Source organism: Limulus polyphemus, unplaced genomic scaffold, assembly GCF_000517525.1.
Source record: "Limulus polyphemus unplaced genomic scaffold, Limulus_polyphemus-2.1.2 Scaffold1693, whole genome shotgun sequence".
NCBI classification, from domain to species: Eukaryota; Metazoa; Arthropoda; class Merostomata; order Xiphosura; family Limulidae; genus Limulus; species Limulus polyphemus.
In genome coordinates this window covers 174,350-190,580 of record NW_013667303.1, presented here as the reverse complement: position 1 = coordinate 190,580, position 16,231 = coordinate 174,350, and the positions used below count along the sequence as shown (strand labels likewise).

The window sequence follows — 16,231 nt, the reverse complement described above, 5'->3', positions numbered from 1 at the left end:
TTCTGTATTTTGATCTGATGAAACCACGTTGTTAACCTATTAATCTCCAAAAGATTATACTATATATAGATCAGATAAAATTATTTTATCAACGACGATGTGAGCTTCTGTATTTTGATCTGATGAAACCACGTTGTTAACCTATTAATCTACAAAAGATTATACTATATATATATATAAGATAAAACTAGTTTTATCAACGACGATGTGAGCTTCTGTATTTTGATCCAATGAAACTACATTGTTAACCCTTTAGTCCCCCTTTAAAAGACACCAGGTAAAAACAGTGATGTTAGATTCTATATTTTGATCCATTAAAACTACATTGTTAACCTTTTAATCCCCTGTAAAAAGCATCAGATAAAAACAGTTAATAAACCATAATGTTAGATTCTATATTTTGATCCATTAAAACTACATTGTTAACCTTTTAATGCCCTGTAAAAAGCATCAGATAAAAACAGTTAATAAACCATAATGTTAGATTCTATATTTTGATCCAATAACACTACATTGTTAACTTTTTAATCCCCTATAAAAGACATCAAATAAAAACAGTTAATAAACCATAATGTTAGATTCTATATTTTGATCCAATAACACTACATTGTTAACTTTTTAATCCCCTATAAAAGACATCAAATAAAAACAGTTAATAAACCATAATGTTAGATTCTATATTTTGATCCAATAACACTACATTGTTAACTTTTTAATCCCCTATAAAAGACATCAAATAAAAACAGTTAATAAACCATAATGTTAGATTCTGTTAGATCCAATAAAACTACGCTGTTAACCCTAACAAGTTGTAATAGATATATAAAAAGAATGTGACGTGTCATATCTGCCTACATATATAAATAGATGAAACGTATATACCACGATAATATACTTAACAAGTTCCCTTGACGGTTGTAACTTGTTGTGTTTTTTCGTATATACATAACACATTAAAATGATTTATTAAGCTTGTTGACCGAAGATTGGTGATCGACAGTCTGGTTGAAATCTGATCAAACAGAAACTGTTCGTTTTATTATTATTATTCAGAAGATACAAATAATAGCTAAATTGCTGTAAGAAAAAATATGATTACGGTATTACTCCTTCAGCAGCCAACGTTCGATTCAGTCCCTAGTTAGGTCGAATTAATTGACCTCATAATTGTTATTCTTCCGTTACATCGAGCGTTTCGGTCAAACGTTCGATTCAGTCCCTAGTTAGGTCGAATTGACCTCATAATTATTATTCTTCCGTTACATCGAGCGTTTCGGTCAAACATTCGATTCAGTCCCTAGTTAGGTCGAATTGACCTCATAATTTTTATTCTTCCGTTACATCGAGCGTTTCGGTCAAACATTCGATTCTGTCTCTAGTTACGTCGAATTGACCTCATAATTTTTATTCTTCCGTTACATCGAGCGTTTCGGTCAAACGTTCGATTCAGTTCCGAGTCAAATTTATAGGCAGAAACGTTGATCTCATGGTGATTATTCTTTTTTTTTTTCCTTTACCGAGCTTCTCGGCCAAACATTTGATGCGGTCCTGAAGAAGAATATTTGAGCGAAACGTTGACCGCATAATTCTTCTTCTTCCTTTACGGTGATTTTAACCGTTTCTTTTGTAATTTGAGAATGTAGTGGCAGTTCTACACATATTTAGAATTTCGCGTTAGTTGTTTGATACAGATGAATTTTCACATTTTAAATAAAAAATACCATAAGTGGACCAACCACTAGCGTGAAAAGGAATTGGCGGCGAAGAAACATACGCCCTGTGTGCATCGATCAGATGTATGTAATTTTGAAGTGCACAGTTTTTGTGTGTGTGTGTGTGTTTTACTTTCAGTCCTCGGTAGCTCAGAGGTTAGTTTGAGGCCTTTTAACGCTAGAATTCGGGGCTCGATCCCTGCGTATGACACATTGTAGATAGACCATTATACAGCTCCGCACGCGCACACAAGTTATGTAACAATCTTTATTAACATTTAGGTTCTTAATAAATAAATTGCCGTAATTAATATTACTTCTGATCAAAGGAAGCCACCTACATAAAACTAAACATATATATATATCAAGTAATGAGCATAGCTAATTAAATATAATGATCAAGTTACATTAATTGTATTGATTAGGATGCAATGTTACATCAGGCGGGTAGCCTCGCTGTTAACAATATTTTCGGCCGTAAAGCATTGTTTAATTTACTATTGTTCTAAAACAATGTATTAATTATTTCACGTATTCCTCTATAGCAAACACATCACGTTCACCACATACACATAGTTAACCCTAAAAAAAATAACAAAGACATGGTGTATTCTCGTGTCATTTTGTCTCGATGGCTTTCTACAGCCAGATGTAGAAAGTTAAGGTTTCTCTCCAGACACATCAGTAAATGTGATGTTATTTTTTTATATAGAGCTATAGAAATTAATCCTTTCGAACAATGAAAAGTACTATTTTCTACATAATATTATATGTACTTAATGCTGTTTAGAGGCTATTAAAAATTTGTATGCTAGTCTATTTGAATTGTTTAGTATAAGTATTTATCTTTTTTCACATTATTTTGATTGTATTTAACAAATAGATTATGTAGTGTTAATAGTTTAGTTTTCTGTGAAGTATTTTTGTATAGGTTATTAATTTGTCCTTTTGTTCGATGATTTCAATAACTGACCCACACATAAAAAGAACAAGAGGGGGCCATTCAGTTAGTAACACGGATCAAATATTTAGATTCGTTCTGTACTGCAGCCGCAACGACTTGTGAACCATGGCGCCATTTTTCTCGATTGGATAATGACTATTTAATATGTTGGATACAATAGGTGTTGTTGATTTGTGCTTCTTCGTTTATATAGGGATTCAAGATACTTTGATTCTTTGCCATGGAGATCGTGTTAATTATTATAAATACCACGATAATATATTTATTGGTTCTGTCTTAAGTTGTTCTATATAAGGTAGTGCCATTCTAGAGGTTAGACTCGTTGCCGTAGTGACTGTTAGAAGTTGTTCGCTATAAGTTAGTGCCATTTTAGATTTGATTTGTTGTCATAGTGACTGTTAGAAGTTGTTCACTATAAGTTAGTGCCATTTTAGAGATTTGATTCGTTGTCATGGAGACTGTTAGAAGTTGTTCACTATAAGTTAGTGCAATTTTAGAGATTTGATTCGTTGTCATGGAGACTGTTTTAAGTTGTTCATTATACATTAGTGCCATTTTAGAGATTTGATTCGTTGTCATGGAGACTCTTAAATTCACTATAAGTTAGAGGTTAGACCCGTTGTCATAGTGATTGTTTTAAGCTGTTGACTATAAGTTAGTGCCATTTTAGAGAATTGCTTCGTTGTCATGGAGACTGTTTTAAGTTGTTCACTTTAAGTGCCATTTTAGAGGTTGGACCCGTTGTCATGGAGATCGTCTTAAGTTCACTACAAATGGAGAATGTTTAAGGTTATTCATATTCACTATAAGTTAGTGCTTTTTTTTTGGAGGTTTAGTTCGTTGTCATGGAGAGTGTCTTAAGTTGTTTACTAGAAGTCAGTGCCATTATAGAGGTCTGGTTCGTTGTCACGAGACCGCCTTAATGTGATATTTTGATTAGCACAGTAGCTTAGTTTTGTCCTTACATCAATAAGTACAACGAACCACAGGTCTGATAAGATTCCCAACATGGCCTTATTCAAGCAGGTGTAATTTTTACACCGTATATTGATGTTCCTGATGGCAGCCAATTTACGGGGAGTGACACTGCTGGTTAGCGGGGGAAGGGGCGTGGGACGGCCGGGAGCGGCTTCATCTCTGGGTTGGTCGACGCATGACGAAGATGGATGAGACTCGGCGGTGCCCCCGACTTGTTCAACGTTCCTGCCGCGGCTGAGCGTGGTTGAGTCGGCGAGTTGATAAACCCGTGTACCGTGATGAGAAAGCCGGCCGCTGCGTAGCGAGCTGGTCATTCAAGTACTCATTTTTCTTCAACTAAACAAAAAAAAACATGGAACGATAGGTTCTGGTTTACTGGGTAACTCAATGGGCTGAAACCACTATGGAAATAATTATCTACCGAAGGTGGAGGGGGTAGAATGGTGGGAAGGGGGTTAACAGTAGAAGACTTTAAATAATGAGTTTCCAACGCCACAACCTATCTCGCGCGCCTGTCCTAGCAACGTGATCAAGGCAACCCGGCTTCATACCAAAATTCTCTTCGTCGGCCAAACTTCATTAAGTAAGGGGAGGCTCGTAGAGTTATTTCTCTTATGACCTTCAATCCTTGCACTGAACGTTTTCGGGTTGTGCGTGCTCTCGTGTCTCGAGCCAATTTTATTCTTTGGATAGTTGGTATTGAAATACTCGAACAGTATTAAAACACACAGGGAATTTTAACATAGAAGCCATATTTAGCACCTTTAAATGGTAATAAAATACAGGACATTTTTAGCACAAAAGACATAGTTAGCACTATCAAGTGCTAATAAAACACGGGAACTTTTAGCACACAAAAAAACGACACTGTTTGTTCAGATGTTTCATGTAAAATAATAAGAAAAAAAGTTACCACTATCAGCTAGAAATGTTTTCTCTCAACTGTGACCGGTTGGATAAAATTAAAGATTCTGGTTTGGCAAAAAAAAAAAAAATCGGCAAATTGTATTACGAAGACGTAACAACAGGGCTTCTATATTTAGTGAGTCACTGAATGCGAATGATATTAAGAGCTTTGATTAAGTTAAAACCTAATGGATTATTTTAAATCCTTGTAATATCTTTCTTTGGTACGAATGATTTCCTGTTTAGTCTATTCGTGAGATTCGATTCGTTGTCATGGAGACAGGATGGATATTTTAAAAAGTTTGTTGCGTTGTCATGGAGACGAGACAAACGTTTTAGAGGCTTGCTTAAATAAAACGGTCACCTTAGAGATTTGGCTGTACATCTAAGCTGATAACATACTTAAAAAAAGGGGGGGGTAAAATTTATGGAAAAATTGAAACATTATTTCAAGCTTTTAGAAAGCCCCGGATGTATATATATATATATATCTGTCAGAACCTGTACGCGCACATAAACCAACTGCTTAGGAATATACCAGTTATTGGTTATGATTTAAGTCACCACTCTATGCCACTCTTTCTGGAGATGCCCCTCCCCCCCAGTGGCACAGCGGTATGTACTTACAACGCAAGAATCCGGTTTTCGATACCCGTGGTGGGCAGAGCACAGACAGCCTATTGTGTAGCTTTGTGCTTAACTTCAAAACAAAACAAACAAAAGTTTCTGGAGATAATTATTTAATTCATTAGATTTGATGATAGGTTAGATGTTCTTTCATGGGGGGGGGGGAATGCATCATATTGTTGCCCACCGTCAAGTTACAACGAAGTCCGAAGCTTGTATTATCAGATTACAAGCATAAAGTGGTACGTTAGTAGAATAATGAAGAAAGGTTGAAATATCAATGTGGAATTTGGAATGTTGCCTAGCAAACATCAGAGGAAAATGTGGCCAAACTGGTATCGAATGTATCCTATAATGGTAAAAGTCTGGATTAGATTCCTCCGATGGGCACAGCTTTGCCCTTAAACTAAAAGATCAAATATCATGTGTTTCAAATACGCACATGTTATGCATATGAACGAGAATTTTTATTCAATAAAAAAGGGTTAGAAATTACAAAACAACGGACGGTTTGTTTAAAATTTTCGATCAAAACTATTCTGGGATCTGTCCCGGAATTTGCACTGATGGACTAGAAGAAAGGCAACTAGTCTACGGCAATTCTGTACTTTGAGGCCGGGGGCTCGCCATAACAGTGTACATCAAATTCCACTATACGGTCAGACAAGAGTAACCAAAGAGTTGGCGGTAAACAATGAACGTTCGGATTCAACGGTCCGGTCATGCTAACAACTGGGCCACGACGGGTCCACTAGCGATGAATGAATCTCTGTATTTAAGAATATATAAGTAGTGATTACTTTATATACACAGACACACCGAACTTGATTTTATGTTTAAATTTGTATTGCTTTGTTTTTGAATTTCGCGCAACGATACACGAGGGCTATCTGCGCTAGCTGTCCCTAATTTATCAGTGTAAGACTAGAGGGAAGTCATCACCACCCACCGCCAACTTTTGAGCTACTTATTTACCAACGAATAGTGGGATTGACCGTCACATAATAACGCCCTCGCGGCCGAAAGAGCAAGCATGTTTGGTGGGACGGGGATTCGAACCGCAGATTGCGAGTCGAGCTCCCTAACCACTTGACCATTCCACGCCAAATTTGTATTGAAACGCCATATGTCATACGTAACAGAAGGTGACGTTTTTCTATTTCCCGGTGGGACAACGGTAAGTTTACGTACTTACAACCCTAAAATCAATTTCCCGCGATAGACACAACAGATAGCCCAATTTGGCTTTGCTCTATAACAAACTAAGACTTTTTTTTTGTATTATTTCATATATATACGAAAATTAACCTGTATATGTGTGTAAAGATCACGCGACGGAAATTGACACATTCTTTCAGCTCTGCTAAAAAACGTATTTAACATGCCCTTGTCATTTTCGAGAAGTTAACGTCACAGACACGGAATTCTTTACCGGTTGCCAATAGAGTTTGCTCGGTTTCATTTCGTATATTTTTTTTTTGCTCTTCATAGTAATACCTATAATCTAGCAGCATAAACCACAGTCTCTGGCCAGCGTATTTGAGTCACAACGGGTGATTTAATGTTTCGAAAGATTGAAATCATAAACTACAGGTATAACGGGTGTCTTTTCCTTTGTTCAAGCTTTTAAATTCGAATTTAAAGAGAGTTGTTTCGAAAAGAAGCAGGAACGTAAGTAAAAAACAAAACGTAAACTGCTTTAGGTTATAGATTCAAGCTTGGTTAGAACTATACGCGTTTTTAATACTGTAAATATATAGGTATTTATATATACGAATAATATAACATAATACTACTACTACTCTAGGAGACAATATTATCATTTTGTTACTACTTTATATGTATTTTGTTAACAGTGTATTAGTGTTAACAAACTGTCCATCTGGTCTCCGGTTACAGGAATATTAGTGTTAACGAACTGTCTATCTGGTTTCCAGTTACACTTACTACACTGTATTACTTTAAACAACGTATTAATACAGTGTTAACGAACTGACCATCTGGTCTCCACTTACACTTACTACACTGTATTACTTTAAACAACGTATTAATACAGTGTTAACAAACTGTCCATCTGGTCTCCAGTTACACTTACTACACTGTATTACTTTTAACACCATATTAATATGTATTAATACGTTGTTTAAAGTAATACAGTGTAATAAGTGTAACTGGAGACCAGATGGACAGTTCGTTAACACTGTATTAATACGTTGTTTAAAGTAATACAGTGTAGTAAGTGTAACTGGAGACCAGATGGACAATTCGTTAACACTGTATTAATACGTTGTTTAAAGTAATACAGTGTAATAAGTGTAACTGGAGACCAGATGAATAGTTTGCTACTAACTATATGTTGTTAAAATAATACAATTGAATGATATTCCTGTAACAGGAGGACACCAGATGGAGTTAGTTACTATTATGGGTGTATGTTTTTGAAGAATAGTGTGAATTAATCCTATATTATAGACTCCGGAAGCCCATGCGATTTCCCCTATGGACCTCATGGCCCTTACGACTACTACACTGTCCACCAGACACCCGAAGGCATCCCTTTTCCACCAGGAACCATGGTTCGAACACCTGCATCGGTAGGAACTGTGGAGCAACGTATGGGGTCAGCTTTAGGCTCAGGTAAAACGCCAGAAAATAGACTTATTTCTTAAAGTTTCAAGATTTTGAAATAAACGTGATTTGAAGTGATTAAATTTTACTTCTTAATATTGAGTGATGATGATGATGAATAGTAAGTTTACTCCTGGAAACGTTTGAAGTAAAACTTAAAGGTTAAAGGTTTTAGGGTTAAGGTCAAGTGTTAGATGTGTGTCCAGCAGACTGCACCAAAGTTAGTGCAGTCTGCTGGACACACATCTAACACTTGACCGTAACCCTAAAACCTTTAAAGTTAGTGCAGTCTGCTGGACACACATCTAACACTTGACCGTAACCCTAAAAACTTAAAGGTTAGTGCAGTCTACTGGACACACATCTGACACTTGACCGTAACCCTAAAAACTTAAAAGTTAGTGCAGTCCGCTGGACACACATGTGACATTTGCCCGTAACCTTCTAATGTATCCACGACCCCATAGTACCCCAAGGGTGAATCAACGTTTGTCTCCACCTCGCTGGACGATCTTGGGTCCTATCATACTTCATAAACTCCATCAGGCCCGTTTTTTTTTCTTCTCTCTCTCTCTCTCTCCAAGCAGTTTTTAACTATTGTCTATAATCCTCAGGGAGGGGGGGAGAGAGATTGCTTGATCTCAGAGTACCTGGTTTATATATAAGACCTAAATTCCTGCCAAGAACAGGATCGCAAACGGGACGCGAACATGGAACCTGTAGATCTATAGTCTGGCGACCCTAAACTCTTCCAAATATAACTTTACACATTCGTTGTTAGAACGTAAAAGATAGCAACTGAGACGAATGTTGATTGCTGTTTTAACAAAATAAAATAAAACTATTGGCTCAATCGGTAACTAATCCTATTTTCTAGGTCGTTAATATCTAAAGGCTCCACAAGGGGGATCCTTTCTTCGATTAGTCTACCCTCTGTAAAGGTGTGAAAATAATTGTTATGCCCGTGGACAGAAAATTAATGCCTCCCATTAGCAGTGCGCTTGAGATTTAATGGGTATGACTGGGATGTAGTACCCGTGTTTCTCCCTCGCTCCCCGCGGTGTTACGCACGAGTAATGGGTGGTGAATCCGGACCGTGGAAAATTTATCGGTATCGGCTTGAAGTCGGTCACTCATTGACCGACACTTTATCATCGCGATACGGCTACAAATCATGTGTGGTGTAGATAATTTACGCCAAACTTTCGAAGAGAAAGATGGGTTGGTATTCAAAAGAAGGTCGCTGTCCCGCGTGAAAAAAAAAAAATGAAGGAGTGGACATTTGTTGAACCTTAAGAGTTTTTTTTTTAAAGTAACCTTTAGGGTTAAAGTGGTTATGGTTGATAATGCATCTTTGTAGTTCGACATGTTTCATTGCACAAACGTAAGATGGTTGAAACTTTATTTGTGTTGTCACTAAGTATTTTATGGGTTTGGTTTGTTCGCTTCGAATTTTTGCGTAAAGTTCTACGCGAGGGTTATCTTCGCCAGCCGCGCTTAGTTTTCAAACGATAGACTAGAGAAAGAGCAGCTAGCTAGTCAACAGCGCCCACTGCCAACTCTTAGATGCTCTTAAGGCGCGGTGTGCGATTTCTTTTTCTTTTTTTTCGGCAAGAAGACGTGAACTTTATGGACCTTCGAATCCACAGTCCGGCACCCCCAACCACTAGGCCAAGCTCTACTGTAGAAGTGATCTGTACATCCAACTCAACACCCTGTCTCTATAGTAGAAACAGCTGTACAGTAGAAACAGCTGTACATCCAACTCAGCACCCTGTCTGTACAGTAGAAACAGCTGTACATCCAACTCAGCACCCTGTCTGTACAGTAGAAACGTCTGTACATCCAACTCAGCACCCTCTCTGTACAGTAGAAACATCTGTACATCCAACTCAGCACCCTGTCTGTACAGTAGAAACATCTGTACATCCAACTCAGCACCCTGTCTGTACATCCAACTTATTACCCTGTCTGTACAGTAGAAACGTCTGTACATCCAACTCAGCACCTTGTCTGTACAGTAGAAACATCTGTACATCCAACTCAGCACCCTGTCTGTACAGTAGAAACATCTGTACATCCAACTCAGCACCCTGTCTGTACAGTAGAAACATCTGTACATCCAACTCAGCACCCTGTCTGTACAGTAGAAACGTCTGTACATCCAACTCAGCACCCTCTCTGTACAGTAGAAACATCTGTACATCCAACTCAGCACCCTCTCTGTACATCCAACTCCATATTTAGGATATCACTAACAACAGCTGTGTTTACTAATACACATTCTTAAGATAATAATTAGTAAAGATACCTCTGGTAGAATAGACACAAACTCTAATTCAGTAGTTCTAAAAACTTTTACGTTGATTTCTTGGTGTTCATTTATTCTGGTTTTCTTTCACAGGTCATAACAATATAGTTACTGATGGACCTTGTTTGCACGCGCACAGTGACCTCATGCTTCATCGGTCAAGCCCAGACATGAGGCCATGTCTTCTTCCAGGTATGATTCCTGATGGCTACTGCCCACCTAGGTCATCTCTGGACAGTGTGTATCATGGAGGACTATCCCATCATTCTTTAAGTGAAACACCTGTTTGGTGACGTCATTCTCGTTGAATACTAAATTCACTGACACCAGAAGTCGCTTCTAGAGGAGTAGAAAATCGCTGATTTCCGCCTTAACCCACACTCAATCTAAAAAACTGTTGCCTGCTGTGAAAAAACAAAAACAATACGTCCTGGAGAGAGAGAACATGATCACAGTGACACCTAGTGAATGTTTTTGTAACAAAAGCGTTAATATCTTTTTTAAATAAAAGATTCTGATTTACTTGTAGACTACTCAAACACAATAAATACGTGTAATTTAGGGACATGTAAGTATATCTAGCTATCTCTCTCTTAGCTTTTGTATGTATATATAGTAATAGAGACTGCTCAAGCTTATTGCACGTAAGTTAACAGCAAGGTTTAGAAATACATATCATGCACGGGTGAAACAATTGAACTGTTACGTTAATTCAGGGCCTCACTGGAATGGGTTTACAGACAGATCGTAAGGTATGCGTGTTGTATATTATGCTTACGGTGTTTCTGACAAGTTAATCCAGAAGGCGTGGTAGTTATTAAAAACCGTCTAACTGACAGTCACTAGTAAGTTAATCGTGTAATTTCTTTCTCTCCCCCCTCCCCCTCAGCTCGGATTCGAATCCCCCAGGCGAGTGTTTTACTGACTGAGTTGAACAGTCAACTCAGTAGTGCTTGCTAGTCAGGCACTTTTTTAACGACTGAAGCTGCCATACAGATAAATTGTCGTGTGTTATGCTTACAAATCCTAATTTTAATTCTAGAGAACCTGGAGATATTTGAACCCAATTTACAGACCTAACGAATAGGTCCGGCACCCAGCTCACTCCAAAATCTGTTTACACCCTCCCTTTTAATTTTCAAACTTAGTCCTAATGCTGCTTTTACACCCAAACGTAAAAACTACAGTGTTCTTCCGCACAGGAAAACTAAAAGTATATTTTTCTGCTATGTTTATAACCTGACACTAGGAAGAAACAGGGTGTAGAAGAAGTTCCAAAACCAATATTTTTAGACCTCAGCAATGTTATATATCATTGGCTCTTTGCATGACCCGGGATCGAACCCGGTATATCTCGTATGTCAAAAGAGCGTTGTCGCTACCTTAGGGTACTTAGTTTAACAACTCAAACTACAGCCCCCAGTGGCACAGCGATATGTCTGCGGACTTACAAGGCTAGAAACCGGGTTTCGATACCTGTGGTGGTCAGAGCACAGATAGTCCATTGTGTAGCTTTGTGCATAACTACAAACAAGCAATCAAACTACAACACCCCCTCTCACTGAAAAAAAAAAAGTCTACACCAAACGGAATGACTCATTTTCTGTGGTACCTTACTCTGGTCTAGTGTCAGCGGTAAATTTACGAACTTACAACGCTAAATCCCCGCGGTGGACCGAGAAGATAGCCCAATGTGTCTTTGTTCTAAAACAAACAAACTGAAAACTGACGTTTACTAACGTGGTAACTTGGATGAAAAAAAAAATAATAGAGATCACTGTGAATAAATATTTTAAGGCGTTAAATAAATAATAATTACCGGGCAACATTTTTTTTTTTTCAAAATACGAAGGTGCAGTCTGTTTTAACAGGCACGTAATAATGTTTAGAAGTTTGAAAAGTGAAATAAAAATACTTTAAGAAGAAGAGCTACAAGTTAGTGGGAAAGTAAACCGAGTTTCTGAGTTATTTTTGTCCTTTCTAAAAACCTATTTTTCAAAACTCATCTTCACACCTTCGTGAAAAGTGTTTTACACTAATATCATTGTCACATTTCTACCCGTCAGGACAGAAATATTCAAAAATTATCGTTAATAATCATCACTTCATGGACACATCCTCTCTTGGACAAACGGTTATCTTTACATTTTTTTTTTTTTAAGGAGATTAATATACATACTGTGAAGCGACCCCTCGCGGAATATTATATAGAACTGCGAGAACAGTTTACCGTAGAAAGACCTCTCTCTCTGTGAACGTGCTATCTGAAATCAGTGCTAAAGAATTAGCGATATGTAAACATTTTGAGAAATATATTTCAAGTCCTTTCAAAAGCAAAACTAGGTGACGTGGCCAGATATATTTCGTCAAATTCAGGGCCAACACACCGGGAGAGGGGTGGGGGTAAAGTTTACTTCAGTCACATCTCTCACGGTTTTGAGAATCATTTAATGTGTTGAACAGCTGGTGTTTGGAAAAAAGGAATGCGTTAATACTTGACAAGAGAAATATAACTGTGAAAATATAATTTAATTCCACCAATAGGAGATAGCTGTAAAATTATAAAAACTTAGTTCCACCAATAGGAGATAGCTGTAAAATTATAAAAACTTAGTTCCACCAATAGAGGATAACTGTGAAATTATAAAAACTTAGTTCTGCCAATAGAGGATAACTGTAAAATTATAAAAACTTAGTTCCACCAATAGAGGATGACTGTGAAATTATAAAAACTTAGTTCCGCCAATAGGGGATAACTGTAAAATTATAAAAACTTAGTTCCGCCAATAGGGGATAACTGTAAAATTATAAAAACTTAGTTCCGCCAATAGGGGATAACTGTAAAATTATAAAAACTTAGTTCCACCAATAGAGGATGACTGTGAAATTATAAAACTTAGTTCCACCAATAGAGGATAATTGTAAAATTATAAAAACTTAGTTCCGCCAATAGGGGATGACTGTAAAATTATAAAAACTTAGTTCCACCAATAGAGGATCTTCATTCCAATTAGAATAGTGCTAAAAAAGATTTATACCAAAGTGTGCGCTTTGACTTTTGAGTTTTTTTATACAACTTGATACCAGAATTTTGTCTAATCACGGACACTGTTCCCAATAAGTTCCGTAAGGACAGTTGGATGATGGGTCCCGTTCATGGACAACAAACGACTTGACCAGCCATTCTTAATAACAATGTACCTCGAACATCAATCTTTAAATTAACTAATTTCGTCAAGACGGAAATTTTTTTTTAAGAAAAGAAAACTGCTATATTCAGATGATGACGGTATTCGTATAAACAAAACGAATGGGTTATGTTAAAACTGACATATTTTTATGAAACCAACCGTTATTATATTACTTTCCGCGACATTCCCGAGATGGCACTAGTGATCGACCAATGGTTTTGGTTTTGTATCTATCACCTCGTGGTTTTGAGTAGCACATTACTAACTTAAAATACCCAGTGTTTATATTTCTAATGTAAAATATTGATATATATATATATATTATTATTTTGACTTACAATTTGCCTGGTGTTTATATAAGATTATTATAGAATTTAGTTACGAGATGCGTGGCACGTATCCTTGTGTCACATTCACCAGAATATTACCACTGTACGTCATTGTGTGGTTGTTTACATTTCAGATGTAATAAAATAACACATATAGACATAGACTGGAACACTGCAAGTATTTTTTATAGGGGGGGTCGCGTGGATTAAGGCAGATAAATTTTGCTATACAATTGTAACATTTTTTTGGGAACATTACATGTTATGTTTTTTTTTTCTTTTCATGTAGGTAGCTCGAGTTATACTCATGGTGTTTCTAAGATTTTTATTTGGGAGGCAACAAATTAGTTTGGGGCAGAAAAAAACAACACTTTCATGTCAGTGGGAGTCACAATGTTAAAAAAAATTAAAATCTTAAAAGACTAAATCGTAATATCTCAGATCTGGCAGAGCACTCGGTGGAGGGGGGGGGCTGTTCCCCAGTGGCCATGCTATTGGTCATAATGAAAGTTAAAATATCTCAGATGGAGCAAAGTAGTCGGATGGGTCTGTCCCCCAGTGACTATGTCCCTGGTCACAATGACAGTTAAAATATCTCAGATGGAGCAAAAGTACTCGGGGGGTCTGTCCCCCAGTTGCTATGTCCTTGGTCATAATGAAAGTTAAAAATTCTGTATAATTACGTGTCAGTAATTTCTATGTACAAAATATTAATTTTGAAAAACAAATTAAGGTTAACTAAATTAAGACATATTCGCCTGTCGGATGCACTAGGGCGATCTAATTAATATTTTAAAACAGTTTTTAATAAGTTGCTTTTAACATTATTATTATCATATCGTAAAAAATTGTTATTTTTAATCAAGTATTTTTTTTTTTTTGAAAGATCAGCGAATTTATTTCCTGCATCTTACACTTATCAATTTGAAATAATAAAATCTCCCGCGAGTCCTATGGCAAATTCATCACGATTTAAAATGTAATTTTGTAAAGAAAATCTGTGACAACTAACATTTTTAAAATGTATACTTTTGTTTACTTTATGGAATCGTTTCATTTGTTTGGTTTTTATGTCATCTCTTGGTTCTCACTGGAAGATGAAATTTTTTTTTTAACGCTGTAAATATTCCTTTTTTTAAAAAAAAAATCCTTTAAATTATCACTATTGTAGATGGCGTTTGGTATTCAACTGGTGAAACTTTGTATATGGATGGACTTTTCTTTGAATGGATTTCCACGAAATTGTCTTATAAATATTGTACAGAATAGGTTTGTGATGTAATAAAAGTCTACAAACATTCTAGTTTTCATGTTCTGTTGTTTTACGACTAAATACTACAGATTTGCTAACTTTAATCTCATGGAGATTTGTTTTCAGTAGTTCATATATATTCTCCGGTTGTCTGGGAAAAATAAACAACCATTTTGCAAATTTACATCACTAGGTTGCGTCTGTAGCCACGTTGAATTGTTCTTTAGTTACATAAAGTTCTACTAGGTGGAATCTGCGTATCGTCATCCCTGTTTTTCACGTGACGAGCGCCCTCTCCAACAGTCTACTATATATGTCTATAAATATTTTCAAATGACGACATCTTGATATTCTACAGTGTGTTAATTACGTAAAGAAGAAAAAATGTGATTAATTTTTTTGTTCTATTGTGTTAATCCTTGAAAGTGGAAATTTAAATGTTGATTTTGGATAACTTGTTACAGTCTGGTAAGAAGACAATGCTCCTTTAGCCTTTGTTGAAATATATATATGTTATTCGAAACAGAAATAATAATATGTTTAAAAAAACTCAATTTTTTGTTCTTGTTTGAAAAATTAAGAAATGTTTATTGTGTTGCGAAAAAAATGAAACACTGAACACAAATATACAACTGCCTTTAAGTGACTCAACGGTAAGTCTGAAGGCTTATAACGCTAAAATTGGGTTTCGATACCACAAAAAAAAACAACAGATATACACAGCGTGGTCACAAGTAAATAGAGACCACCTTTTCAGAAAAAATGAAAATTTTCAGTCATATTCACATGAATTGATATATTTATAATTTAATTAATATCTAGTAGATCTTCCTTTCGCTTCGTAGAGTTCGTTGATCCTTTGGGGCATCGTGAGAATCATCTCGTCAATTTTAGATTGTGGGATTTTCGCCCACTCTTGCTTCAAAACTTGGAGTAGATCGCTCTTCGAAGTTGTTTTTTGGTTGTTTCTTGACTTGCCGGTCGAGTATGGCCCAGAGGTTTTCGATGGGGTTCATGTCAGGAGATTGGCTCGGCCAGGGCAACTTCTGGATACCATATTTCTTCCTGCCACTTTTGGGTGTTTCTAGCAGTGTGACACGGTGCTCCATCTTCCTGGAACAACGTTGTGTTCTTGTCCACGAAACCCGAGGAATAAAGTGGCAAGAGTCCTTCCTCCCTAACCACCGGGCCATGCCAGGCCCGTGGATAAGTAATAATACACAGGTGCACACCCTCAGGGTCCACTTAGTATGTGTGCAAAATTTCAGGTTTCTAGTTTCTTTACTCTTAGAGTTATAGCAGTCACACACAGATATACATACACGCCCTTTTA

The 16,231-nt window shown here is 36.7% G+C and overlaps 1 protein-coding gene across 1 annotated transcript in view; it reads left to right on the top strand.

The window, feature by feature from the left end:
• Nucleotides 1-10,648, top strand: part of LOC106464578 (LIM/homeobox protein Lhx1-like) — a gene marked incomplete at its 5' end in the record, with an annotated part of 71,690 nt that extends 61,042 nt beyond the window's left edge. The window contains 2 exons of the mRNA XM_013924730.2: nt 7,660-7,824; nt 10,220-10,648. Of these exons, the coding sequence (XP_013780184.1) occupies nt 7,660-7,824; nt 10,220-10,419 (365 nt within the window). The remainder of the gene's footprint in view (nt 1-7,659; nt 7,825-10,219) is intronic.
• Nucleotides 10,649-16,231: the final 5,583 nt, after the last annotated feature.